General features: G+C 41.8%; 1 protein-coding gene across 1 annotated transcript; it reads left to right on the top strand.

Annotated features, from left to right (window-relative positions):
* The first annotated feature begins 489 nt into the window (after positions 1-489).
* LOC134246864 (uncharacterized protein K02A2.6-like) lies at positions 490-4,491 on the top strand. The gene has a single exon (XM_062729212.1). It carries the CDS (start codon positions 490-492, stop codon positions 4,489-4,491), a length of 4,002 nt encoding a protein of 1,333 aa, XP_062585196.1.
* The last annotated feature ends 11,807 nt before the right edge of the window (positions 4,492-16,298 follow it).

Below are 16,298 nucleotides of genomic sequence, written 5' to 3'. Positions count from 1 at the left end.
CATTCTGAATGGTGTTGATGGGTGTCAGTCGATTCCTTTGAGTACAAGTAACCCATTTGAATTGCTGATAATGTTGGTTGATTTTCACCCTCACTCTAGATCCTGTTAGAGGATTGGGAATTTTCATTCTATTTTCCAACCACACATTCTCCAGGTAATATCCTGGATGATTTTCAAAGAAATCCATGATGGCTCCTATTTTACTTTTCATCCACCCTCCTTGCATGTACATACACTGACTAATGGGACTCTCACAATGTTGTATCCGGAATTATTATATCTGTCTATGTTTGGTTTATCTGTTACTATTACATCGCGCATGAATATCTTTTGTAATAAAGTAGTTCACAATGGCTGCGGTCTTGTCAATACATGTGCTCATGCTAAAGTAGCACAAACACAACAAATTGGCGACGAGGTAAACTTTTTAAAGCGTTCTTGTCTGATATTATAACCCGCCCGTTTGGATCTGTGGTGTTAATTCGCAAGATGGCTTCATTTGGATTGATCGGAAAAATAGAACCATTTGACGAGACAATCGAGTCCTGGGAGTCCTATGTTGAACGTTTTGAACAATATTTCGAGGTCAACGAGATTGACCCTGGGAAGAAGGTCTCTTCGTTATTGTGTCTAATTGGTGGAAAACTGTATTCCCTGCTTCGTGACCTGACATTCCCCGACAAGCCAGCCACGAAAACATACCAAGAACTGGTAAGACTACTGAATAACCATTTGTCTCCTAAACCCATTAAAACGGCAGAGCGCTTTCGCTTCGATAAAAGAGACCAGAAAGAGGGGGAAACTATCACAGAATATGTAGCGCAATTAAAGAAATTATCCATACATTGTGACTTTAATGCGTCATTAAATGAAAAGCTGAGAGACAGAATAGTGTGTGGTGTAAGAAATACACAAATTCAGAGACGATTGCTGTCAGAAAAAGATCTATCACATGAAAAGGCGGTTGAGATAAGTCTCGCAATGGAAGCCGCAGCTAAAGACGCCACAGAATTACAGAGTAAAAACAGGACAGAGACAGGGGCCGTGAACAGATTGCATGTGAAAAACAGACATTCAAAACCGAGTGATAAGAAAGACAGGAAGCAGTGCTATAGATGTAATGGCAATGGGCATGTTGCACAGGACTGTCGTTTCAAAGATACGGTGTGTCATAACTGTCATAAACGTGGACATATTCAAAAAGCATGCCGCTCAAAACCTACAACCCCTAGGAAACCCATTCAAAGGAAGAAAACTGTAAATTTTGTAGCTGATGATTCTCAGGATCCCAGTGATGACAATTACATAGCCAGTCTGGAACTTAACAATTTGGCAAGTAAGGATATTATCTGGATCCAGCTGAAAATAAACGGAAAGACGATGAAGATGGAACTTGATACTGGTTCTGCTGTGTCAGTCATGGCGGAGGGGGAGTTCCGAGAAAAGTTTGGAAAACCAAATTTGAAAACCCCGGACATCACGCTACGCACATATTCTGGAGAACACATCAAGCCCGTGGGTTATATAGATGTGCTAGTTGAATATGGTGACACGAAACAGACATTACCCTTGTATATTGTTCGTAAAGGAGGACCAGCGCTTCTCGGCAGAGATTGGTTGAAGAAAATTCAACTTGACTGGAAAGTGATCAAAGAGACACATGCCGTAAACACTGTAAAATCACCAAACATTAGTGAAATTTTGGAGAAATACAAGGATGTGTTTAGTGATGATGTGGGAACTGTCAAAGGTATCACAGCCAAGCTGTCACTCAAGGAAAACAAGCCCAAATATGTCAAGGCAAGGACAGTGCCATTTTCCTTAAGAACAAAAGTTGAGGAAGAACTTGACAGACTGGAAGCAGAGGGAACACTTACCAAAGTCCAACATAGTGACTGGGCAACTCCAATCGTACCTGTCTTGAAGAAAAACGGAAGTGTAAGAATTTGTGGAGATTTCAAGGTCACTCTGAACCCGCTACTTAACGTCGATCAATATCCACTACCCAGAATAGACGATATTTTTGCGAATATGAACGGAGGAACACATTTCTCCAAGATCGACTTGAAACAAGCATACTTGCAACTTCCTGTGGATGAAGCATGCAAAGAACTACTGACCATAAGCACACACAAGGGATTGTACCGCTATAATAGGATGGCCTTTGGAATTGCGTCTGCACCAGCTATTTGGCAGAGGACAATTGAGCAAGTCTTACAGGGCGTTCCAGGGACCCAGTGTATTTTAGATGATATGGTCATCACAGGAAAGACTGACGAGGAACACCTCAGAAATTTGGACATGGTTTTGAAAAGACTAAGTCAGTATGGTTTGCGTGCAAACTTAAAAAAATGTGAATTCTTCAAAGAGAATATAACATTTTGTGGACACACGATTGACCGACACGGTCTACACAAGACACCAGAGAAGATTGATGCTATAGTGAAGGCACCTGCACCAACCAATGTTTCCCAGCTAAGATCATTCTTAGGTTTGGTGAATTATTATGGTAAATTCTTACCTGACTTGGCAACCGTACTTAGACCCTTACACAAGTTACTGCAGAAAGATAGTCGTTGGGAATGGACTGAGGCCTGTGAGGAGTCATTCAACAAAGTGAAGGACTTGGTAGCTTCAGACTTGGTGTTGACACACTACAATCCAGATTTACCCATTTCTCTAGCATGTGATGCATCACCCTATGGACTTGGTGCTGTTATTTCTCATGAGCTACCTGATGGTACCGAGAGACCAATCGCATTCGCCTCACGTACTCTAGCACCAGCAGAGAAAAATTACTCCCAAATTGATAAAGAAGCCTTGGGAATCATATGGGGAATTAAGAAATTCCATTCTTACCTGTTTGGCAGAAGATTCAAGTTGATCACAGATCATCAGCCTCTGATACACATCTTTAGTCCTCAGAAAGGCGTTCCAGTAACTGCTTCATCGAGACTACAAAGATATTCCCTTTTCTTGTCTGCCTATGATTATGAGATTGGATTCCGCAAGACAACAAAACACGCTAATGCTGATTCAATGTCACGTCTACCATTGAAAAGCAAGGAGTCCGATATTACCATCGACCTGGTTAATGCCTTCCATCTTGGACAGATTGAGTGTTTACCGGTGTCCGTTAAAGATGTTCAACAGGAAACGCGCAAGGATGCAGTTCTAGGACGTGTGATGTCATGTGTAAACAGTGACTGGACTTCAACAGACAAAGATGGTGGATTAGCGCCATATTATTCACGTCGGAACGAGCTGTCAATATATCACGGATGTGTCATGTGGGGTGTACGGGTGATTATACCTACTAAACTCAGAGACCAAGTGTTATCTCAGATTCACGAAGGACATCTGGGAGTCGTTAAGATGAAGACACTTGCCAGAAGTTTCTGTTGGTGGCCAGGAATTGACCAGGACATAGAGATAGTGGCTAAAAGGTGTCAGGGATGTCAACAGAATCAGAACGCGCCTAAGGGAGCACCACTGAATGCATGGGAATGGCCAACAAAAGCATGGGAGAGAGTTCACATAGATTTCGCTGGACCTTTCCTGGGAGCCATGTTCTTGATAATGGTGGATTCTCACTCAAAGTGGCCAGAGGTGGTCAAAATGACTACTACTACATCAGCGCACACTATCGATGTTCTTAGGACCGTATTTTCCAGAAATGGTCTACCTGCTACTATTGTCAGTGATAATGGTCCACAATTTACTTCAAGGGAATTTGAAGACTTCTTGAGTGCTAATGGAATCAAACACATCAAAACTACCCCTTACCACCCATCTAGCAACGGGTTAGCCGAGCGTTTCGTACAGACATTCAAACAAGCAATGAAATGTAGCAGAAACGAGTCAGGTGGTATAAAGAAGAAACTAGCAAACTTCTTATTAGCTTACCGAAGTACTCCACATTGTACTACCAATGAAACTCCAGCGAAACTTATGATGGGAAGGGAGTTGAGAACAAAAATGGATCTGCTCAGACCGAACGTGGAATCGCATGTCAAGCAGAAACAAGAAAATATGTGTGCACAGAGACGTACACATGATAGGGAGTTTGAGCTTGGAAAATCGGTGATGATACGTGATTATCGAGGAAAGGACAAATGGATCGCAGGAACAATCGCACAGAGAACTGGACCAGTGTCGTATCGTGTTCAAGTTGATCCGACAACTCAGTGGAGAAGACACGCTGACCAGATTGTGGAATCGCAAGTTCCGATGACAAAACCGAACATTGAGATTCCAGAGTCAAACACCTCAGGTTCTACCAATATTGACCATGATGTTTCATCTGCTGCTCAGGATTTCCATGTGTCAAAACCGAAAGAACTTGAAATTTCGAAATCGCCCAAAACTGTACACACACCATCAAAACCTACAGCTGTATTGCCAGAGAAACGTTACCCAATACGTAACCGGAAACCGAAAATCATGGAAGATTTTGTATACCATGGTTCTTCTACCAAGACCAAAACCTAATTCGAGTGTGTGTTTAGTTATGTAGGACAGTTGTACTGTGTAAAAGGGGCACAATAATCCCCTGTACAACTTCATATTGTGTTCTGTAATTTCTAGTCAAATTTTTTTTGTTTATTTCTAGTCATGTAATGTGTTCATTATTATATGCATGTAATATTTTATTTACATTATAGATTGTAATGCATGCACCTCAGATAAGTGTGTTGATCTTATAAAATTGCTTGTGAACATACCTGGACCTAGTGAATTCAATCTGTGACACTTAACTATGAATAAGAATAGACAGTTAACTTTTATTAATCATAATCTACAATTATGTACATCAATCTAAAAGGGGAGAAAATGTTGTATCCGGAATTATTATATCTGTCTATGTTTGGTTTATCTGTTACTATTACATCGCGCATGAATATCTTTTGTAATAAAGTAGTTCACAATGGCTGCGGTCTTGTCAATACATGTGCTCATGCTAAAGTAGCACAAACACAACACACAATACCAACGATACTGCATCTTTGGGGAAAAAACAAAAAACACGTCTGACTTGTTCAGTGTCCTTTTTCAGAATGAGAGAGGGTTTGTGATATACCTCTTGATAAAACCCCACTCCTCTATTTTTTTTTTATTATTTTTTTTATTTTTAAACAAAACAACAAAGAATTAAAAAAAACACAAATTTTTATTCAAGTCAAAAAATACAAAAAATGATTTTATTGTCCTTCATATCGGCATAAGGGGCATTTCTTGTAGGAAGTCTCAAAGAGTTTCTTCACACACTTTTCACAACACGGATATTGCCGGCATTGTCCGCATTTCCATTTTCCTCGAGTCTTTTCCTGGTAGCACATCATACATTCTTTCAAAGGTCTGTTCCTGGTCATTTTCACCCATCGGGGAGGCGGTATGTTCTCAATTCCTTTCTTCAAGATGAAATATTTCAGGCACCAGCTACAACCACAAGTCTCCATGGAAGGGGGGTCTTCTACAATCCAGTGTGGCATAGGTTCTCTACATTTACTACATCCCCAGTACCAAGCAACAACTTCTCCCGCATTGTTATAGCCGACGTATTTATGTATCTCTTTCGTCTTCTCATTGCAGTGATAACATATTGTTTTTTCTACATCAATCCAATAGATAATTCTCCACACAAAAGACATGATGGCTAAATAATGAGTGCAGGGTACTCCCAGCTCCGCTTTATATACCTGCTGTGAGCCGTGTGCACCTTTGACCTACCTTTTTATACCTGTAAGGACCGTGTGCAAAAAATTAGGGGGGCGTGTGCATCAATACGATAGACCTACGTTTTTTTTTATGCTGACTACACAGGTAAATACTTGGCAGCGATTCAAATCCGTGATTGTGACGTCATCATGACAAAGCTAGTGTATATAGAGCGCTCTGTTGTGTGTATATAGAGCGCTTAGTTGTATGTATATAGGGGAAAAATAACTAACAACACTAGAATTTTTTGGTTTTTTCTTTTTCTTTTTTTATTCATAACAACAACAACAAGAACATGAACATCATAATAACAAACATTCAAAACTTCTCTTCAGTTCTTTTTGTATGGGAAAAGGTCTCCTCATGTACAAATAGTCTGTTTCACAAGCACAGTCCATGATATCGTATCCTTTTATGACCACTTCTTCCAAATAGTCTTTTATACAATCTCCAGCTTTTTTCATCCATTTCCCATGAATCCAAGTCTTCTCGGGTCCCTGTGTTCGGTGAGCCAAGACGTAATTGACTTTCCATTTAAATTCTCCATATTTAGGTGATCTGGGTCCTATTAAGAGCATCTGTTTGCTTCTTTGGCGGTGCGGTAACTTGAATCTCTTATACAGGTAGATTTCATTGATACCTGTTTGTCCTGGATTCTTATCAAAGAAATCTTGAATACATGTCTCTTTGTTTTTCATCCATTCTCCTTTGTGACTAGTCCCTTCAGGTTCTACTATTTTCCAACGATACTCTGAGCTTAAAAAATCCATGATGTGTGCTCTGTCCCTCACTCAGATCAGAAATGATCCTCTTGGGGTTATGGTGTCTCCTTTTTATATAGAGGGGTGTATCTATTTTTAGATTCCGGGATTAACTGGGTGAATTGGTCTTCTTGACCCTAGGGGTATGATGTATCATGGTAGGACTAGGCATGATGTAACCGACCGAAGAACTCACACAGACCATCCAATATTCTCGATTAGAATCGTGTAAAGCTAACATGACCACACTGGTGATGATGAGGGAAATACAAATGAATAATTGTGCAAAATACACAATTTCTTCTCGAGGAATATTCTCTCCACAACATTTCCAATGAGGTGTTATTTGATGAGATCCGTTTGGGGAATCCATGAATCGAAACTAGGGGGATATCCTTTCCACCGGACTTTGACTTCTTGAATGATTTTCTTCCCGACTCGTCGCTTTTTATACCCCAAGATTTCCTCTACTTCGTACACGTCGTCTTTTTTAATGATCTGTTGTAATTCTTTCTCGTAAAAAGTCCCTTCTAATTCCTCTTGGTTGTAATCTTGTACTCGATACACGTAAGGATACCGACCGGGGACTCGTTGAGCAGTGGTAAATATTTCCGTGGTCCAGTTCGGTAAATATCCTTTTTCAAAAGTGCGTTTAGCTTTACTGATGGGCACTTTATCTCCTGTTTTAAACTTGGGGGGTTTTGGTTTAGGTGATGATTCCCCATATAAAGTTTTCCAGACTTTTAACACATTCGAGGGCTTCACTTGAGCTGGGGTTCTTTGGATACTGCGATGATAGGTATGATTGTAAGCATACACTAAATCCGGTAAGATCTCTAAATACCGTCTGGTTTTATTCCGAGTGAAATATCGCCACATGCGTGCTTTCAGGGTTCTCTGAAATCGTTCCACGATACTGGCTTTGGTGTCCGTATTGCGAGTGGTAAAGAAATGAATGGATTTAAACGCCTGTAAGAATTCTCGATTGGTAAATTCTTTGCCTTGATCCGATTGAATGCGGACGGGACGTCGACCGTCTTGTCGGAAAATCTCTTGTAATCCTCGAATCATTTCTTTCCCCGTTTTCTGTTTTAAAGGCACCACCCATGCATATTTAGATAAGACGTCAATGGCACACAATAAAAAGGTATAGCCGTCATTATGTTTCTTTAAACTGGACACATCCGCTAAATCTAGTTGCCATTGTTCGTCTATATCCGTCACTCTGGTCTGTTGTCTCCGGAATTTTCGGTGAATGGGTTTATGTAAGGTATAGGTATCTTGCTCTTTTAACCATTCTCGTATGGTGTTCAAAGAAATCTTATGCCCCAGACTTTTGACCTGACGATACAAAGTCTGTATGCCTAAATACCCTCTCTTGGGATCGTAATAAATCTCTGTTAAAATGTCCCCCACTTCCTTCTTCTTCTTCTTCTTCTTCTTCTTCTTCTTCATGTCTTAGGCAAATGAAGCCAATTTTCCTCGATTTGTTCTAATTTCTTCTTCTTATTGGCTTCTTCTTCTTGGGTTTTTAATTGCTTTTGGGCTCGATAGGGACTATATTTAGGTGTGAATTTTTTTAACACCCTTGATCTTGCCTCTACAGGTCGACTAATAGGGGTCAAAAAAGAAGAGGAAGCATCCTGAAATCCGCTCTCTTCGTCGTCGTCGTCACTCAAAGCCCCTTTAGGAGTACTGATTTTTCCTGGTTTCTGCATGGCTTTTATAAGGTCTCGATTTTGCAAGTAAACCATGGGAGTACGGGTCTCTTTTAAAGCTTGAGCAAATTCATCTAATCCTTTAGGCACCGGACGATTTTTCAAGGATCTGGTTCTCATGTTTTCAGCCATTAAATCCACAATGTTAGAATCGGGTACTTTTTGACCTCGATAACTGATTTCTCCGTCTTTATCCCAAGTCAAGACGTTGGTTTTCTTTAAATGACTTAATAATAATTCAGCTTTCCTTTGCATGGGTTTATTCACACTTTGAATGATTTGTTGATCGATCTCGGGATCTGAGGCTGCTAGTGGTGCTGCTACTGCTGGAGCTGCTGCTGCTGCGGGGGCTGGGGCTGCTGGTGCTGCTGGGGCTAAGGGTGCAGGGGTTTTTTGGTAGTCGTTGGCTCTCTCGCTTGTTGTAAATAATTCCTATACCGATGAAGTTCTTGACCGTATAAAGCCACTTTTTCTTCTGGAGTTAAATCTTCACGTCTGGTAATCTGGTCCAATTCTTGACCTATACTCAGAGTAGATTGACATTCCGGAGGTTTAGGGAGTTTACCTTTGAGTTCATTCAACAGAACTTCAGGTACTAACACCATTTTACGACTCATTTTTGTATCTTGTTGTTCCTCTTCTTTTTAATGGCTTTATAGACAGAATGTCCGGCATCCAACAGTAAAGGTGCTGCTGAGATTAAAAGGGGTAAAAGACCTCCTCCTTTTTGTTGTACTAATAAAGCTCGTCGTTTCTGTATGGATTGGGGTCGGACCAGTCTCCTTAAGATGTGTTTCTTAGGAGCTAGTTTTCGTTTCTGAGCCGAATTGAGAGGTAACACCCCTTTTAATAGGTTGTAGACGATCTCACAAATTTTCAGAATACAATCTCCAGAACAATGTTTTAAAATCCCCGTTTTTAAAGACGAGGAATAGTGAGGGTCCGATAACACTCTTAAAAGAGGGGCATGCGCTCTTAATCGCGTACAACATCCCTTTTTCTTCTTGGCCATTCTTTGAAAACAATGAAGAGAAGTCTCTCATGTCACTCCCTTTTATAGTGTCTCTCTTAGGGAGGGGCATATCCTCCGTGTTTGTCGCTCTCGTGTTTATCTCTCGCTTTCTCCCTGACATAAATTTTTCCGCAATATCGACATTTATATCTCAGGCCTTTAGGAAGTTGAGGTGTCGAGGCCGTCAAGGGTTGAAAACGTGTGATTTTAGGGACATGAATGGGAACTTTAATTCCAGGGGAAGAGGAGGAGGAGGGAATGCCCACATTCACTCGAGGAAACACTTCTAAATCGCTGGCTCTTTGACTGCCTATGGGTCCCATAGCACGATCCATTCTCAGTTCTGCTTGTTTCTTGAGCAATTCTCCTATGGTCTTTTGTCTTTGTTCCTTATAATACTGATTGATTTCGTTTTTTAAACTTTCGGGCATGGCTTTACGTTGAGCTAGAGTTTGAGGAGCAGATTTTCGCCTTTTCGCTGTTTTCTTGGGAGGGGCTTTTTTCTTCTTGGGAGGGGCTTTTCTCTTCTTCTTTTTTCTGCTCTTTTGAGCTGCTCCTCCGACACGGACCATCCAATCCGGAAACACTCTTTGTTTCTTATTATCGACTCTTACCACTACACTCTTTAAACGACGAACCCGCCGTTTTTTAGGACTATTCCATTTAAATAAATGACGAATGAAGACTCCACCTAGAAATCCAGCACCTCCGCGTTTTAAAATAGCTGTTTTTCTATCTTCATCACTGGCCGATTGATCGGCTATGATCTTTAAATCTTGACGATGATTATTAATAAACTTTTGGGTCTGTTTATTGATAGGTAAGACCCCTTTTATTAAATTGCGAGCTCCCATGGCAAACCAATTCAATAAGCATTCAAACTAATGGTGCGATGAGAGGCTGCTCGATCAAATAAATTCTGAGTGATGTAAATCACACTGGTATTCCGATGATGCGCTTTACGGGTAAACCAATCCACAATAGATTCGATGGCTTTTCCTCCCATCATGTCGTCAAAAATGAGTAAATGGGGCACACTCAAATTGGCTACTAATTTCTCGTCGTCTTCTGGAATATTTCGGATGAAAGATACCTTCTCTTTTAAAGAAGTGTAAGCGGGTTGCCATTCCCGATAACACCAGACGATTTTTTCGGGCATGGGGGTGATCCAGTCTAGATTGTTCACTAATGTCTTGACGAATTCTGTTTTGCCCGATTTGGAGGGTCCAGCAACCACCATGGTAAACTCGTGTTTCAATTGAAAAGAAGGGAGGGGTGTCTCCTCGGAATACATGTTGATCAATGAAGGAAAAGTTGGGTTCAGGGTCTTATTTATACTTAACACAGAAATAGGCGTTTGGACTGTTGAATCTCGCCTCGACAGATGGGGCAAAACTGAAAAGAAGGAGCACACAAAGCACAGCAGCATACGTGTCCGCAAGGTAGAAAAACGATTTGTAATTCCTCGTCTAAACAAATGTGACATTTTCCTCGAGCCTGGACGTCTGGTTGTGGGTTCAGTAGAGGTTTGATCTCAGGTAAAGGTTTATATCCCTGCTGATCTAAACCCGCAATGAACACATTCATCACCCACCCTCGTCCCTTATACAGATTGATGTAAGGACAATTGGGGTTCCAATATGTATGTTCTACACAAGGATCGTCCTCGGGATCCCAATTACTAAAAATCATTCCACAATGAAAACAGGTAGCGCTATCTTTCACTCCCCTGTAGTAAAACCCGGCTCGAGCTAGGTCTGGTATTTTTCCTAAGAGAGGTTCTGGCCATCCCTGCTCAAAAGTAGCTTCTCTCTTTGAGAGCCGAGCATACTGGGGATAACGCATGGGTTGATCTAGCAATTTCTCAGTCATGACTGAACTTTTGATTTGTATTGCTCCCCTTTTTATAGGGAAGAAGAAAAACAACAACACATAAAACAACAATTCAATTTTTTTTTTTAATTCAAAAAGTCAAACATATCAACATATCAATAACCATAAGGTAAAGTGTTATAAGAGGGTAACAATTGTCTCTTATCATACACAATTCTATACTTTTTCTCTAATGGTTTGTTCACGAGCTCATGATCACGGGTCCTCTGGATTTTGTTGGGATAAGGGACTGTCACTTCCTCTATTTCTCCTTTGAGCATTTTTTCTAAAGTCTCTGGGCACACGATCTGGGAGGTACGATAGTTGAGAGTGATTCCTTTGACTTTATGAACCTCGGTTCCTTTGGCCGTCCGGTAAGCATAATTTTTAGGGCCTGCCGACATGAATTTGATGATGTGATCCCCGTCTAATTCGTCGGTCCATTCTCCTAAACTATTACCCAAGGTAGGATTAAAGGCTCCTTCCCGATGTTGGTAAATGATACTGTCCGTATCGAAATAAAGGACCCGATCTCCTAAAGGTTGTAAAGTCTCGTAGAGGTGTAAGCGGGCATGCGCGGTGGTAAAACAAGCCAGGACCACGTTTCCAAAGGGACATTCTTCGACGAATTCCTGTTTGTCTTGATAATTCACTAGAATTTTGTCTTCATTGGAATCCTCTTTATTGTCTAAGAGTTGCATGCCCTTGATGTCGAGCGTCGAATCTTGTAAGAGTTGCTGTAATTCCTCTTCTTCGTCCAAGTATCTGGTTTTGGGTAATAACAAGCGTTGAGCAAATTTTCCCCACAGACAATTTAAAAAGAGTTTAGCAATGGTTCTTCTCACTGGATTCTTCTCGATACTGAGAATGTCCATTCGGATGCCTGTTTTGTCGAAGACTTGATATATGTAATCTTGTTCTTGTTCTGAGGTCTTACAGTCGAGGGGAAATCCGGACGCTTCCTGTTTGATCTTGAGGAAGGTATCGATGTAAGATCTGAATAACTCTTGACTGCTTTCTTTAAAATGCCACACTTCGTAGATTCGATCTAAAGTATATCCCATGTCTAGGGCTTTATGTAATTCGGTCGTCACCCAAGTACCCGTGAGACTACGTTCCTGGTCAGTGTGTTGACATCGATCTTGATAAGTAGAATCCTGTCATTCGGCACACGTGCGACATAAGGGAAATAATAACTTGCCTCCCGTCCGATAAGGTAATACGGGGTGATAGAGGTCTCGGGGAGGTAAGACCCGACAGTGAATGAGACCGAAATAACTTCTCACGTCCTGGAACTCGTCTGTGATGATCTCGGGATGCCCTACGGGAAAAGGCTTGTGTTTCAACACGTAAGGGTATAGGGAACAAACGTCCACGTATCTCATGTCCCCTTCCTCACAATATAATCGGGTGGCATTGGTCCGACCTCCGTACAGGGCTTCTCGAGGTTTCAAAGGATCGGGAATGTCCAGGTTTCCTACAAATTGCTGTAGACTCTCATCTTTTTGCACTTGCTGATCGAAATCGTGCTCCCAGATACCACGGACGGTATACCCCATGTTTTCTAAATCGCCAGTCCTTCTGAGGGTTTCTTCGTGTAATTGCTGGTAAGTAAATTGGGTCCGATGAGGATGAGTTTCCGTCTGTAAACTGGGATAGCAGGTGGGGCATCCGTGCCAATAGCACCCGTAAAATTCGTAGACGGTGCGAGTCGCTTCCTGGTATCCGTCGACGGTATAATTTCCGATCTGGATTTCGCCCCCGTTTCTGGCATGTTGTATGTGACATCCGGTCTGTTGACTCATCCAGGTGAGCCACCGACAGGCTTTAGCCGAATATTGTCGTGCCGGTTGATACCCAAGGTTCGGAATGATGGCTATGGTCTCTTTAGGCATGAATTGTCGACGGTAGGCTAAATTAGCAGCACTGGCAAAAGTGATGGATTCCTGGAAAGGGTCCACATTGACCAAACTCTTGAGGGTGGCTCTAAATTTTGCACAGCATCGGCGTAAAATGTCGACGTCTGAGACACAATACTCTACAAACTCTTTCTGGAAATCAAATACTTTTCCCCTCTGTTGTTCGTACCATTCAAAAAAAGCCCGTCGTCCGCCGATAGACATTTCGTCCGGATTGTAGAAAGCTGCCGGTGGATAAGGTCCTACGTAATTCTGGTTTTGTTCCGTATTGAAAAAGTGGGGGAAATAGCCTTTCTTCAATTCGTCGAATCCGAAAGCGGGGGGCATCTTGGCTAATGCAAACGGTAAGAAATTATACGAGTCGATGAATTTCAGTCCGCATATTTCCATGTATAAGATCTTACTGCCGTTCATGATGACGTTAGGTTTCAGGCAAGAGGAATGCACCAGGTGATTCAAAATGAACTGTCCGTCGTAGCCTTTGAAGTTATGGGCGATGATGATGGCCTCGTCGTGTACTAAAGTGGAATTCTTAGTACCTGTAGTGGGTTGTAATAACCAGTCCATGAACTTCTTTAAGGTGTCTGGTCCTTGAAATAGGTGCTGACGGGGTCCCATGTGTTGACAATGAGGACAGGGTTGGTCTATGGGTAAGTGACTGCAATGTTGACAGACGCGGTGTGCCACACACAGATTAGGGATGTGAATGCCGGTTTCCTGAGTGCATTCGAAATCGAAATAGATGTAAAACTGTAAGGTCCCTTTCCCCTTCTTCTTCTTCTGGGGCTTCTGTTGTACGTAGCACTGATGATCGGTATCGATGATTTTCTTACAGATCTTACACTGTTTCTCTCCTCCGCATTTGTGATGAGGGAATAATTTCTTAGGTATCCAAGACTGACACTTCTCGCATTGTTCCATTAAATTGCAGACAGTAGTGGTGGTCTTCTTACTATGAGGTCTTAAATGATTTTCGTAGCAGGTCCTGTTCTTAAACTTTCCATGGCATTCCCGGCATTTAATCTCGATCCCTTCATCGGGACAATTAGGGTGTTGTCCTAAACAATAGGTACAGCGATGAGGACACTTGGAGCGATGGTCTGTGACATGATGGTACCCCACGTCGCAATGATCACAGTAATATTGGTTCCCCGTTACTCCCGGCATGGATATGATGGCATCGTAATGATGGTCGTCTAACAATATGTTCAAACAAGTTCCATCTCCCCAGCCTTTGAAGATGCGCTCTAAGGTGAGTTTAGTTGAAGTAGACTTGAACTGAAATATTTTCAGTCGATACTGGGGAGCTAACACCTGTTGTAATTTCGTCCACTCTGCATATCCACAAGCTTGAGTGATATCACACTCGGCCTGTTCCATGAGGGCTATGGCTTGGTTCTTCTGGTCATTGGCTCTTACATCTCCTAATCTCATGCGTTTCCATTGTTTTTCCCATTCGGGGTCTGGATGTTCGGGTTTTTGACTGTGTAATCGAGTGACGACGATGGCTCTAGCTAAACAAAATTTATTCCAGGGATTGACGATCCGAACGATGGCTCTTTTATTGTTCTTAAAAGTCTCCTTATTCACTTGTAAATGTTTGGTTCTGTCTCCACCACTTCCCTCGGGATACTTGACCCGAAACATATCGAATTCCATGCCCCCGTCGCCCAGTTTGAACCCCTTTCTGGATTGTTGCACGGCTTCAATCTTGTCTAAAATGACGTCCTCGTTAAAATGTTTACATTGAGTAAACTCGTACCAAATCTCTGATTCCAGAGATTTGTGGCGTATGTTCAGGCGGAGGTAATCGTTAGGATTACACTGCATTTTCGATTTGAAAGTTTGTAACATGTGTCTGAATAATCGCCGAACGAATCCTCTGTTTTCTTCCTCTGGAAACTCCTTAAAAATTACAGTGTAAAAATCCTCTTGAGCTTTAAACTTTCTAGAGTGCACCCTTTCATTCACTGTGACTCGATAATACTGGGATATGGCCTTGGGTTTGGGTGGTGAATGAATAGGTAACTTTGACCCCTCATGCGCCCTAGTCCTTTGCTGTTGCTGTCGTTGTTTTTCTAGTTGAGCTCTTCTCTGTAATAGTCTGGCATTTCTTTTCCGAAGCTTTAATTCTCGCTCTTTATTTTCATCAAGAATTTGATTTAATTCTCTCTCCCGTAATTGTCGTTGTCGTTGTAGTTGTTGCTGTCGTTGTTGTTCTAATTGAGCTCTTCTCTGTAATATTTTAGCATTTTTTTCCCGGAGCTTTAACTCTTGCTCTCTTTTCTCATAAAGAATTCGTTCTAATTCTCTTTCCCTTTTTTTCCATTCTAATAATCGCTGAGCATGTAAGTGTTTTTCTCTAGTAGAATCCATGACCCCCCACAGGCAGGGAGCTGGATCTGACTGTAGAATGAGCTGAAAGTAGGAGAAAACCTGTATTTATACAGTGGATGACGTCACAATGCATAGGTAAGCATATTTTTTTGCACACGGCCCTAAACAAAATTGAATCGCTGCCAAGTATTTACCTGTGTAGTCAGCATAAAAAAAAAAGTAGGTTAAACGTATTTTTTTTTGCACAGGGCCCTTACAGATGATGCAACAGGTATAAAAGTCGCTGACAAAATCATAGTAGTAGCAGCGTATAGTGTAATGTAAACACACCCCCGTATTTAGGGGCTATATGTACTGAATTGAACCGGCTATCCCCCACAGGGTCTGCACTCCGTTGAACCGGCTATCCCCCCCACAGGGGCTGCACTCTATTGACTCGGCTATCCCCCCTCAGGGGCTGCACTCAGTTGAACCGGCTATCCCCCTCAGCCCCAAAAGTGCACTCAGTTGACCCGGCCATCTAGGCGTCTTATACTACTGACGCGCATGTCCACGGGAAATCATGGACAACGAGGTACGTTTCATTTTGACAGAGTAGATGCTTGATATTAATTACATTAAAAGATAAATATCATTAGGTGTAAGACGCTTGCCATCCACGTCAAAAGTGAGTTGTATCTCAAACGGCCTATCTCGTTCGCTCTACTGGTAAGAGACTTTTTGTTTTCAACATTTAAGAATTTTTGTCTCTCAAATGGTACGTCTGCAGAAGATTGAGACACCGCAAATGAGATACCACAAATACCTTACCTAGTCCGCGAGGCGTCCTCTCTCTTCCACGGCTTCTCAATAACTGAACACTGAGCCCGCTTGTATACTTTCCCAAGATCTGCTGAGTCAGATCTTGATCTTCTGAACGTTTCAAACATTGATTAAACATAAGAGAAAATATTTGATTGTA

This window comes from Saccostrea cucullata, unplaced genomic scaffold (assembly GCF_032062105.1).
Source record: "Saccostrea cucullata isolate Sc308-1 unplaced genomic scaffold, CSIRO_AGI_Scuc_v1 ctg13854, whole genome shotgun sequence".
Taxonomy (NCBI): domain Eukaryota; kingdom Metazoa; phylum Mollusca; class Bivalvia; order Ostreida; family Ostreidae; genus Saccostrea; species Saccostrea cuccullata.
The sequence above is the reverse complement of the archived record's forward strand: the minus strand, read 5'-3'. Positions and strand labels throughout refer to the sequence as shown.

What these genes read in the sequence shown, in the direction of transcription:
- LOC134246864 (XM_062729212.1), top strand. Translation starts at nt 490, where the DNA reads ATGGCTTCATTTGGATTGATCGGAAAAATAGAACCATTTGACGAGACA.